The sequence below is a fragment of the Dama dama genome, chromosome 30, assembly GCF_033118175.1.
Source record: "Dama dama isolate Ldn47 chromosome 30, ASM3311817v1, whole genome shotgun sequence".
Taxonomy (NCBI): domain Eukaryota; kingdom Metazoa; phylum Chordata; class Mammalia; order Artiodactyla; family Cervidae; genus Dama; species Dama dama.
The window spans coordinates 72430195-72442571 of NC_083710.1; the positions used below are offsets into that span (position 1 = coordinate 72430195).

Below are 12377 nucleotides of genomic sequence, written 5' to 3' on the forward strand. Positions count from 1 at the left end.
GTGTGTTACAGGAGATTTGAAGGACATGTGTAGGTGCACTGTGTCCTGTGTTTTGTACAACAAAATGCAGAAACCTAAACATGGGATGTGTGTATAGGAGAGGGTGATGATTTCTTCCATGGAGGACTTTTTAAAAATTTATTTAATTGGAGAATAATCACTTTATAATATTGTGTTCATTTCTGCCATGCATCAGCATGAATCAGCCATAGGTTTACATAGGTTTCCTCTCTCTTGAACCTCTTTCCCACCTCTCACGCCATCCTACCCCCGTAGGTTGTCACAGAGCACAGGATTTGAGCTCCCTGAGCATGATGGACTTCTACTCTTCAAATACAACAACCTCAGAGTTCTTTTAAATAATAATATTTGGATATATTCTTCACACATAGATTAAAAGTTTTTTTAAATTTATTTGGTTGCACTGGGTCTTGGTTGCAGTGCATGATATCTCTAACTGTGGCAAGTGGGCTGAGTTGCCCTGGGGCATGTGGGATCTTAGTTCCCTGACCAGGGGACCAGGAATCTAACCAGAACCTCTGGCATTGGAAGCAGTTTTGTCTTATTTTTCTTCAGTGTTTATTATCTGAATGTAATTATTATTTTTTTAACTTTTTATTTTGTATTGGGGTATAGTCAATAAACAATATTCTGATAGTTTCAGGTGAACAGTGAAGGGTATATGTCAGCCATACATATACATGTATCCATTCTCCCCCAAATTCCTCTCCCATCCAGGATGCCATGTAACATTGAATAAGGTTCCATGTGCTATACAGTAGGTCCCTGTTGGTTCAGTCAGTTCAGTTCAGTTGCTCAGTCATGTCCGACTCTTTGCGACTCCATGGACCGCAGCACGCCAGCCCTCCCTATCCATCACCAACTCCCAGAGTTTACTCAAACTCATATCCATTGAGTCGGTGATGCCAACCACCACCTCATCCACTGTTGTCCCCTTCTCCTCCCACCTTCAATCTTTCCTAGCATCAGGGTCTTTTCAAATGAGTCAGTTCTTCACATCAGGTGGCCAACGTATTAGAGTTTCAGCTTCAACATTAGTCCTTCCAATGAATATTCAGGATTGATTTCATTTAGGATGGACTGGTTGGATCTCCTTGCAGTCCAAGGGATTCTCAAGAGTCTTCTCCAACACCACAGTTCAAAAGCATCAATTCTTCAGTGCTCAGCTTTCTTTATAGTCCAACTCTCACATCAATACATGACTAATGGAAAAACCATAACCTTGACTAGATGAACCTTTGTTGGCAAAGTAATGTCTCTGCTTTTTAACATGCTGTCTAGGTTGGTCATAAGTTTTCTTCCAAGGAGTAAGCTTCTTTTAATTTCATGGCTGCACCATGTAGTCACCATGTTGACTACAACAGTCACCCTGTTGGTATCCATTTTAAATATAGCAGTGTGTACCTGTCCATCCTGAACTCCTAAACTGTCCCTTCCCCCTATCCTGGAAGGTGGATTCTTAACCACTGGATCATCAGGGAAGTCCCACATAGCTTTCTAAGAACAAGTGTTTCTCAAGTATATGATACCCATATGCAAGAAAAACTGCATTAAACATCAGATACAGAAAGTACACATCATGCTGGTCTGCTCTGTGAAAGTGAAAGATGTTAAACATTCTTAGTCTTTGCTGAGTAGAGCACTTCATTTGGCAGAAACTCAGGCAGAGTGGATTGTTACAGTGTTAATATTCCTTATCAACTTTTGCCAACATCTGCTGGATCATTGAAAAAGCAAGAGAGTTCCAGGAAAACATCTATTTCTGCTTTATTGACTATGCCAAAGCCTTTGATGTGTGGATCACAATAAACTGTAGAAAATTCTGAAAGAGATTGGAATACCAGACCACCTGACCTGCCTCTTGAGAAACCTGTTTGCAGGTCAGGAAGCAACAGTTAGAACTAGACATGGAACAACACACTGATTCCAGATATGAAAAGGAGTACATCGAGGCTCTATATTGTCACCCTGCTTATTTAACTTATATGCAGAGTACATCATGAGAAATGCTGAGCTGGATGAAGCACAAGCTGGAATCAAGATTGCTGGGAGAAATATCAATAACCTCAGATATGCAGATGACACCACCCTTATGGCAGAAAGTAAAGAAGAACTAAAGAGCTTCTTCATGAAAGTGAAAGAGGAGAGTGAGAATTTGGCTTAAAGCTCAACATTCAGAAAACTAAGATCATGCATCTGGTCCCATCACTACATGGGAAATATATGGGGAAAGAGTGGAAACAGTGTCAGACTTTATTTTTTTGGGCTCCAAAATCACTGCAGATGGTGACTGCAGTCATGAAATTAAAAGACGCTTACTCCTTGGAAGGAAAGTTATGACCAACCTAGACAGCATATTAAAAAGCAGAGACATTACTTTGTCAACAAAGGTCCATCTGGTCAAGGCTATGGTTTTTCCAGTGGTCATGTATGGATGTGAGAGTTGGACTATAAAGAAAGCTGAGCAATAAGGAGTTGATTCTTTTGAACTGTGGTGTCTTGAGAGTCCCTTGGACTACAAGGAGATCCAACCAGTCCATCCTGAAGGAGATCAGTCCTGGGTGTTCATTGGAACTACTGATGCTGAAGCTGAAACTCCAATACTTTGGCCACCTCATGCGAAGAACTGACTCATTTGAAAAGACTTTGATGCTGGGAAAGATTGAGGGCAGAAGGAAAAGTGGATGACAGAGGATGAGATGGTTGGATGGCATCACCAACTCAATGGGCATGGGTCTGGGTGGACTCCAGGAGTTGGTGATGGACTGAGAGGCCTGGTGTGCTGCGGTTCATGGGATCACAAAGAGTCAGATATGACTGAGTGTCAGAACTGAACTATCAACTTTTAGTTTACATTGACTAATAGTGCTCTTTTCCATTTTTTTCTGAATCTTCCAGAGCTGTACTTTATCCTGTTCTGATATTATTGATCAAGCATCATGGTGGGGTTAGCTGTGCTGCGGGGAGTTTTCCATCCTGAGTGCTGCCTGTTCATGTGTGTGTGTTCCCATCTGTTTCAGTCGTCGCTGTTACATGCTCTGCTGGGGGTGCTGCCCCCAAGCCAGGGGAAGGTCAGCATGCATGGGAGGATCATGTATGTTTCTCAGCAGCCCTGGGTGTTTCCAGGAACTGTGAGGAGTAACATTTTATTTGGAAAGAAATATAAAAAAGAACGATATGAAGAAGTAATAAGGGTTTGTGCTTTGGAAGAGGTGAGTAATGACTCTTGAGTTGCATGTACTCGAATTTCAAATAATGACAATATTGGTTTAAGCTCTAAGATTTGTTGAAAGTTCTTTTTATTTGAGTTTGGAAAGTCTTTTATTTGTTGTTTTAAGCTGGACTTCTGGATAAGTATGTAGTCATGTACTTTGCTGTTTTGATTCTTATGCGATAATGATGGTCACAGAATGCCTTTGTTTCATTTGGTGAAGTTTAATTCTCTTTTAGATTCTTTTTTTAATGGACAGTTAACAAAAATTTGTAAGAATAGAGAGCACCGTGTAATGAACCCTCATGTTCCCACCACCAGGTTCATCCAGGGTCAGCTGGTGGCCAGTCTTGCTGGATCTTTACCCCTGCCCTGTGCCACCCCTCCACTCAAACCCCCACCTGATCCCCCGGGATTCTAAAGCAGATCCTAGACCTCAGATTAGTTCATCTGTAAACATTTCATTGTTGTTGTTCAGTCAATAAGTCCTGTCCAACTCTCTTTGACTCCATGGACTGCAACAGGCCAGGCTTCCCTGTCCTTCACCATCTCCAGGAGTTTGCTCAAACTCATGTCCATTGAGTTGGTGATGTCATCCAACCATCTCATTCTCTGTCGTCCCCTTCTCCTCCTGCCCTCAGTCTTTCCCAGCATCAGGGTCTTTTCCAATGAGTTGGCACTTCGTACCAGGTGGCCAAAGTATTGGAGCTTCAGCTTTAGCATCCATCTTTCCAATGAACATTTAGGGTTGATTTCTTTTAGGATTGACTCGTTTGGTTTCCTTTCAGTCCAAGGGACTCTCAAGAGTCTTCTTTAGCAACACAATTCAAAAGTATCAGTTCTTTGACACTCAGTCTTCCTTATGGTCCAACTCTCACATCTGTACATGACTATTGGAATAACCATAGATTTGACCATATGGACCTTTGTTGGCAAAGTGATGTCTCTGCTTTTTAATATTTTGTCTAGGTTTGTCATAGCTTTTCTTCCAAGGAGCAAGCATCTTTTAATTTCATGCTGCAGTCAACATCTGCAGTGATTTTTGATCCCAAGACAATAAAATCTGTCACTGTTTCCACCTTTCCCCTGTCTGTTTGCATGAAGTGATGGGACCAGATGCCATATAAATCAACAATAAACATATTCTGTTACCATAAGCAATATAGTATGTAACATTTGCCTGTATATTATCTTTAACCACTTTTAAAAACTTAAGGTTTTTTTTTAAAAACAAGTTTTTATAAAAAGCTTTTAAGGATTTTAAGAACTTTTAGGCATTACATAGTTAAAGTTATGATGTTGATAAATTCTAGTTTGATGTTTTTCCACATAGATTGCTTGACCTTACAAATCCCTCTTGGCTGCCTATAAGTTTGTACTTTCATCTTATATTTACACACTCCTTTCAACTTGGACATTTTCTTTTCAGATTGCCTTGACAATCATAGTATAATAAGTGTATTGATCCTTCTGTGTCTAGGTATAGAGGCTTTCAAGACTTGAGTTATTTTAGTGTTGCCTTCATTTCAAATATGCTCTTTAGTTACCATCTGGGCAGCATGATGTGAAAGAGCAAAAGACATGAGCTGGTTCAGATTCCAGCTCTTCTGCTTATCAGCTGACCGTCCTCAGACCAGAGATGTGACCTCACTTAGTCTCAGTTTCCTCATCATGAAATGGGCCCAGTACTTCCTGTGCAGCTTGTTGTGAGGATTAGAGATAATCAGCGTCAGGGTCCAGCACAGAGCTTGGTGCACAGATCTTACCCCCCAAGAGTTGAGAGAATCTGTGTGCACATGTACAAATGATGGAGCAGAATAAGATGATCCTTTGTAAGAGATGAGAGATGTAAAGAGAGCCTTAGGAACTCAGCAGGAAGAGATGAATCCAGGTTGGTTTCATGGGAGAGTGTGTTTGGGCTGAGCCTGGAAGGATGGGCAGGGTATTGACAGGCCTGAAAGGAGGGGCAATTCCAAATGAAAGAAAAGCTGTGAAGGAAGGCAGGGCTCCTCCTGCTTGACTCTAGAGTCCAGCCCTCCTCTGCCAGGGTATGTCTGGGCAACATTAAGCATTTCAACAGTCTGCTCTGTGGTGCTTCTACTCTTAAGTCTCTGCAGTTGCTGAAGGGCCCTTGATGTGCTTCTGGACAGATGATGTCAAACCAGCATCACCATTTCCTAGTTTGCCTCTAGTGTGTGTGTCTGCTGTTCAGTGAAAATTGGTGAAATTTAACTTAAAGGAAAATAATGTGAATAAGAACACCTTCCTGTCAGTGGGAGGAATTGCAGTGTATACTGAAGTCAGGCTTTCTCCTTTAACGTAATCAGAAAATGGTGACTGGAAAATTAGCCTGACTTGGATTTTGCATCAAATTCTCTGAAATGTTTTTCCCATTTGGGGCTGGTCCATAAATAACTGTCAGAGTCAACAACATACTCACAGTCCTGCTACCAGACTTGGAGGGAGCCTGTTTCTTATGCCCTGACTGTGCTGAGTAAATGAGTGGGTTTAGGTTCCTTTTCTAGAACATGGTTAAGATTGCTGTGCTATGACATGTTACTATTTTGAGAAACAAAATGAAACAACGTAGAATTAACGCATAAAAGCTAAGTGAAACAGTTTGAAAGGACTTCAACAATGAAATAGAGGCCAATACCTGTGTGTGTGTATGTGTGTGTGTGTGTGTGGCTGGGGGGACTGAGAACCTGTCTTAAAATGGCTCATTATTGTTCATGAAAACCAAAGCAAAGGCTAGTAATAACTTCTGAACTCAACAAAGAAAGAAGATGAAATAATGATGAATTTTCATGGCAGAGCAATTGTTGCCTTTCGTTGGATGCACCTCAGTTAATCTTTGAGTGAGCAGGGAAACTGTGTGTGTCTGTGTGTCATTGTGGCTATCAGTGTGGCTTATGATGGAGACCCTATCTTTCTTCTCTTTATGGTCCTGTGCTTTGCATGTTATGAACCACACTGTGAATGGTGTCCTACTGTTGGTTTGATAAGAAAATAGTCATCAACCACCAGTAGCAAGTTACAATCAATTCCTATTCTTTTTCCATTTATGGAGGGTGTTCATACTTAGATTCTCACAGCATCCTTGAGTTTAGTGACTCTTGTTTCTGTAGCACATTCTGTAGAAGAGGAAAGTGAGACTTAGGGAGATCAAAGGACTTATTTATGATGGAGACACCAGTGTACCATGCTTTCTCCCCAAGTTTGCCAAAGTAGAGACAGAGAAGTGAGCACGTCATCAGCAGAAAGGTACTGTTGTGTATCTTAGGTTGATGCCTGAAGGGTTTGGTAGATAATTCAAAGATTCCTAATATGATAACTGTGTAACTTAAACTTGATTGTTATCTTGTCATTTTGGGCATATTTTTGTCATTTTTTTCTAATTTCCCCAGATACCCTGGGGAAAATAGACTGATTTGTCTATTTACTTCTTAAATAATATTCAAATGTAACTTATGATAGATGCCCAGATCCTCAAGTCAAAACTTCATATCCTTCTCAGCATTGAGTTTTTCCTGCTTTCACAGACAAGCATCTATTTAGTTCAGCTGATCTGCTTGGTGTCCATTGAGCACACTGTTTCTTTCCTTTAGGTTTTCCTGCCCAGCTTGCTCTTTCTGTTCTCATTTCTTGCACAGACCTTGTCTGTGTCTGTCACTCTTTAAGTGCCACTGTGAAGACATTGGTCAGGTGTTATCCCTTCTCTGGAAGTGGAAAGCAGAGACCAAGACCAGCAAAAGTGGTAATTTAAGATACAATAAATCCTGTGCCTTCACCAGCCTGGGCCACCAGCTCTCACACCTGTGTCTCTGGCACAGACCTTCACATCTGCATGTCCAGCTGCAAAGTGACATCTCCGAGAGGTCATCTCAGCCTGTCCACAAGCCAAGTCTCCTAAACCTGCCTCCACCATCTTCCCCAACTCAGTAAATGGAGACCCTTTTCTTCCCCATCCTAATGTCCCAAACACCACAGTCCTCCTCTTCTCTTATAGCCCACACCCATCCTGTTAGCAGGTCTTATAGACTCTGCATTCCAAGTGTGTCTGGAGTGTGACCCCGTCTCTCCATTCCCACTGCTCCTTAGATTATTCTAGTTGCCTCCTCACTTGTATCCACCCTCACCCTCCATCTGCCCCCCACCCCGACCTTGCTGTTTGTTTTCTGCAAAGCACAGGAGTGATGTCTTATAAACCTCAGACCATCTCAGTCCTCCCCTTCCCCCTCCCCCTTTTACTGGGGTGACCCCAGGCTCCTCCTGCTCCATCTCTGCCCTCACTCCCCTCATTCTAACTCAGCTCCACTCTCTTGTGTCCTTGTCCTGACTGCCTTTGGCATCTCCCTGGGGCCCCTGCACCCGCCCCTCCCTCTGTGAGGAGCAGCCTCTCCAGGTCTGCCTGAGCCCCTCCCCGCCCCAGATCTGCTCACACCCACTCTGAGCAGAGCCTTCCCCCCCGCCAGTCCACTCACTTCCCTCCTTCACTCTCCACCCCCTGAGTCGGCTTCCTTTTCCTTCTTGTCCTCAGTACTTCCACTGAGGTTAATTTTCCATTGTGTCCATCTCCCACTGTGGAGGGAAACTCTAGGGGCTCTGTTTTCTCATGGCTGAATTCACTGTGCCCAGAACAATGCCTGGAGTATAATCAGTCCTCAATAAATATCTGTTAAAATGGTCAAATGCAAAAATGCTTTGAAAAAATGCAGAATAGAAACCAATGAAAATCCCTGAGAGGTTTTTTAATTTTCCAGGTTACAGATTGGTCACTGTGAAATAAGCCCATTGCTATTGATTAAACACTTGTATGAAGAACTATAAAGGTTGAGGTGGCAGGAGGAGAACACATTTAAAATCTTTTTCTTTTTTCCCTTTTTCGTCTCCATACAGGATTTGCAGAAATTGAATAAAGGAGATCTAACTGTAACAGGAGATGGAGGAACCCCGATGAGTGAAGGACAGAAAGCCCGGGTCAGCCTCGCCAGGTAAATAGGGTTTCAGTTGCCATCCTGCCCCTCCTCCGCGGCTTCTAGTGGACGTGAGCACACAGACCCTGCTCACTGGGTGCGCCTGTGTGAAGCAGGGTCTTGGCCCTTTCCCTGGGCTTGTAGAAGGAACGTGAAGTTGTTGGACACTGTCATGATTCAGAGATGAGATCCAGGCAGTGTGAAATGTCCTCTCCTGACATCTCTCTCTGCTTTCTAGAGCCGTGTATCAGGACGCAGACATCTACCTCCTGGATGATCCGCTCAGCGCAATTGATGCAGGAGTCAGCAGGCACTTGTTTGAACAGTGAGTTTGCTCCTGTTTTCTGTCATCTCTGCTTTCGAAGAGCACTGTAGAGATCAGGAAAGAGAGCTCAGGAAAGCCTTTGTGCTCCAGGAGACTCAGCTTGCTCTGCCCTCGTGTCCTTCTGTCCCCTCCCTTCCCTCCACAGAAGATCCATCATAGAGAAATCTTACTTCCTGATAAGGTTAGGACAGGAAAATACAGAAGGTGCTTCCAGTGTGTGGAGGACAGTGGAGTCTGTACTTTAGGGAGTGAGGAATAGATGGAAGATTTCCCCCTGCAACTTGCAGCTGATGAATCCAGACACTGTGGATGGATCCAGAGCTCAGAAATAAGGATGATGTATGGTTTTTAAATCAGAGTGTAGGACTTGGTTACCAAGTAATTGGCTGCCAGTTCTTTTCCTCCATCATGTGTTGAAGGCACATTAGAAGTGAAGTTTATCTCTCTCAGTTCTAGAGGCTGAAAAAGTCTAAGATCAGGGTGCCAAAAGATTCAGTGTCTGGTGAGGGTCCAGTTCCTATGTCCTCATGTCGTGGCAGGGATGAAGAAGCAGTGTGGGTCCCTTTTATATGGACACTAATCCATTTCATGCAACCTCCACCCCCAATACCTGGTCACCCCCCAGTGGCTATACCTTTAAAGTGGGGATTAGGTTTCAATGTATGTATTTTGAGGACAAAAACATTCAGTCTATACAAGTTGTCACAGTTGGGGGTACTTAAAGAATAGAAGTTAATTTTCTCAGTTCTTGAGGCTGGAAGTTAAAGGTGTGGGCAGGTTTGGTTTCTGCTGAGACCTCTCTCCTTGGCTACAGATGGCATCCACCCTACGATGTCCTCACATGGTCTTCCCTCTGTCCTTGTGCACCCCTGTATTTCTGTCCTTTTTTTAAAGAAGTTTTTATTGAAATATAGTTGATTTATAATATTGTGTTAATTTCTTTGTGTGACAAAGTTACTCAGTTATATACATACATGTGCATGCATGCTCAGTTGCTTCAGTCCTGTCTGATTCTTTGCAAATCTATGAACTGTAGCCCGCTAGACTCTTCTGTCCATGGGATTCTCCAGGCAAGAATACTGAAGTGGGTTGCCATGCCGACATCCAGGGGATATTCCCTACCCAGGGATCGAAACTGTGTCTCCTGCATCTGCATCTCCTGCACTGCAGGCAGCTTCTTTACCCACTGAGCCATGTGGGAAGCACATATACATACATACATTGTTTTTAATATTCTTTTCCATTATGGTTTCTCTCAGGATATTGAATATAGTTCGCTGTATTATACTGTAGAACCTTGTTTATCCATTCTATACTTAATAATTTGTATCTGCTAACCCCAAATTCCCAGTCCATCCCTCCCCAACACTGGCTCCATCCATGCAACTGCAAGTCTGTTCACTATATCTGTGAGTCTGTTTCTGTTTTGTAGATAAGTTCATTTTTGCCATATTTTAGATTCCACATGTAAGTGATATATGATATTTGTCTTTTTCTTTCTGATTTTCTTCACTTAGTGTGATGATCTCCAGGTCCATCCATGTTTCTGCAAATGGTATTATTTTTTTCTTTTTCGATGGCTGAGTAGTATTGCATTGTCACTATGTACCACATCCATTTATTTGTGAATGCACATTTAGGTTGTTTCCGTGTTTTGGCTGTTGTGAATACTGTTGCTATGAATATAGGGGTACATGTGGTTTATAGTTTCATCCAGATATATGCCCAGGAGTGGGATTACTGGATTATAAGGTAATTCAATTTTTCGTTTTCTGAGGAACCTCCATACTGTTTTCCATAGTGCCTGCAGCAATTTGTATTCCTGCCAGCAGTGCAGGAGGGTTCCCTTTACTCCAAACCCTCTCAGTCATTGTTATTTTAATGATGGTCATTCTGACTGGTGTGAGGTGATACCTCATTGTAGTTTTGATTTGCATATCTCTAATAATTCACAGTGGTAAGCTTCTTTTCATATGTCTGTTGACCATCTGTATGTGTCCTTTGGAGAAATGTCTATTTAGATATTCTGCCCATTTTTTTTTTTATTGGATTTGTTGTTGTTGAGTTGTATGAGCTGTTTGTATATTTTGGAAATCAAGCCCTTGTTGGTCACATCATTTGGAAATATTTTCTTCCATTCTATAAGTTGTCTATTCAATTTGTTTATGGTTTCCTTTGCTATACAAAAGCTGGTAAGTTTGATTAGGTCCCATTTGTGCATTTTTAATTTTTTAAAAAATAATTATTTGTGACTCCCCTGGGTCTTTGTTGCTGTGGGGGTTTTTCTTTAGTTGTGATGAACAAGTGCTACTCTCTAGCTGTGGTGCATGGACTTCTCATGGCGATGGCTTCTCTCATTGCAGAGCATGGGCTCTATGGTGTGTGGGCTCAGTAGTTGCAGCTCCTGGGCTCCAAAGCATAGGCTCAGTAGTTGTGGTGCATGGGCTTAGTTGCTTTGCACCCATGATCTTCCTGAACCAGGGATGGATCCTATGTCTCCCACATTGACAGGTGGATTCTTCACCACTGAACCATCAGGGAAACCCCCATTTGTATATTTTTGTTTATATTTCTATTGCCTTAAGAGACTGATCTAAGAAAACATTGGTATAACTTATGTCAGAGAATGTTTTGCCTGTAATCTCTACTAGGAGTTTTACGGTGTCACATCTTATGATTAAGTTTTCAAGCCATTTTTAGTTTATTTTGTGCATGGTGGGAGGGTGTGTTCTAACTTCATTGATTTATATGCCTGTGTCCATGTCCTCATGTCTTAGTCTCCTCTTCATCTATGCACACCAGTCAGATTAGATTAGGTCCAGTATAAAATCTGCTGGATTATTGAAAAAGCACAAGAGTTCCAGGAAAACATCTATTTCTGCTTTATTGACTATGCCAAAGTCTTTGACTGTGTGGATCACAATAAACTGTAGAAAATTCTGAAAGAGATGGGAATATCAGACCACCTGACCTGCCTATTGAGAAACCTGTATGCAGGTCAGGAAGCAACAGTTAGAACTGGACATGGAACAACACACTGGTTCCAAATAGGAACAGGAGTACGTCAAGGCTGTATATTGTCACTCTGCTTATTTAACTTATATGCAGAATACATCATGAGAAATGCTGAGCTGGATAAAGCACAAGCTGGAATCAAGATGGCCAGAAGAAATATCAATAATCTCAGACATGCAGATGACACCACCCTTATGGCAGAAGTGAAGAAGAACTAAAGAGCCTCTTGATGAAAGTGAAGGAGGAGAGTGAAAAAGTTGGCTTAACGCCCAACATTCAGAAAACTAAGGTCATGACATCTGGTCCCATCACTTCATAGGAAATAGATGGGGAAACAGTGGAAACAATGGCTGACTTTATTTTTGGGCTCCAAAATCACTGCAGATGGTGATTGCAGCCATGAAATTAAAAGAGGCTTACTCCTTGGAAGGAAAGTTATGAGCAACCTAGATAGCATATTAAAAAGCAGAGACATTACTTTGTCAACAAAGGTCCATCTAGTCAAGGCTATGACTTTTCCAGTAGTCATGTATGGATTTGAGAGTTGGGCTGTAAAGAAAGCTGAGCACAGAATTGATGCTTTTGAACTGTGGTATTTGAGAAGACTCTTGAGAGTCCCTTGGACTACAAGGAGATCCAACCAGTCCATCCTGAAGGAGATCAGTCCTGGGTGTTCATTGGAAGGACTGATGCTGAAGTGGAAACTCTAATACTTTGGCCACCTGATGTGAAGAGCTGACTCATTTGAAAAGACGTTGATGCTGGGAAAGATTGAGGGCAGGAGGAGAAGGGGTTGACAGAGGATGAGATGGTTGGATGGCATTACCAA

General features: G+C 42.2%; 1 protein-coding gene across 1 annotated transcript in view; it reads left to right on the top strand.

The window, feature by feature from the left end:
• The window catches only part of LOC133049361 (ATP-binding cassette sub-family C member 4-like), a 167826-nt gene that overhangs the window by 41740 nt on the left and 113709 nt on the right, over positions 1–12377 (top strand). Inside the window, 3 exon segments of the mRNA XM_061133338.1 lie at positions 3042–3233; positions 8132–8226; positions 8447–8533. Of these exon segments, the coding sequence (XP_060989321.1) occupies positions 3042–3233; positions 8132–8226; positions 8447–8533 (374 nt within the window).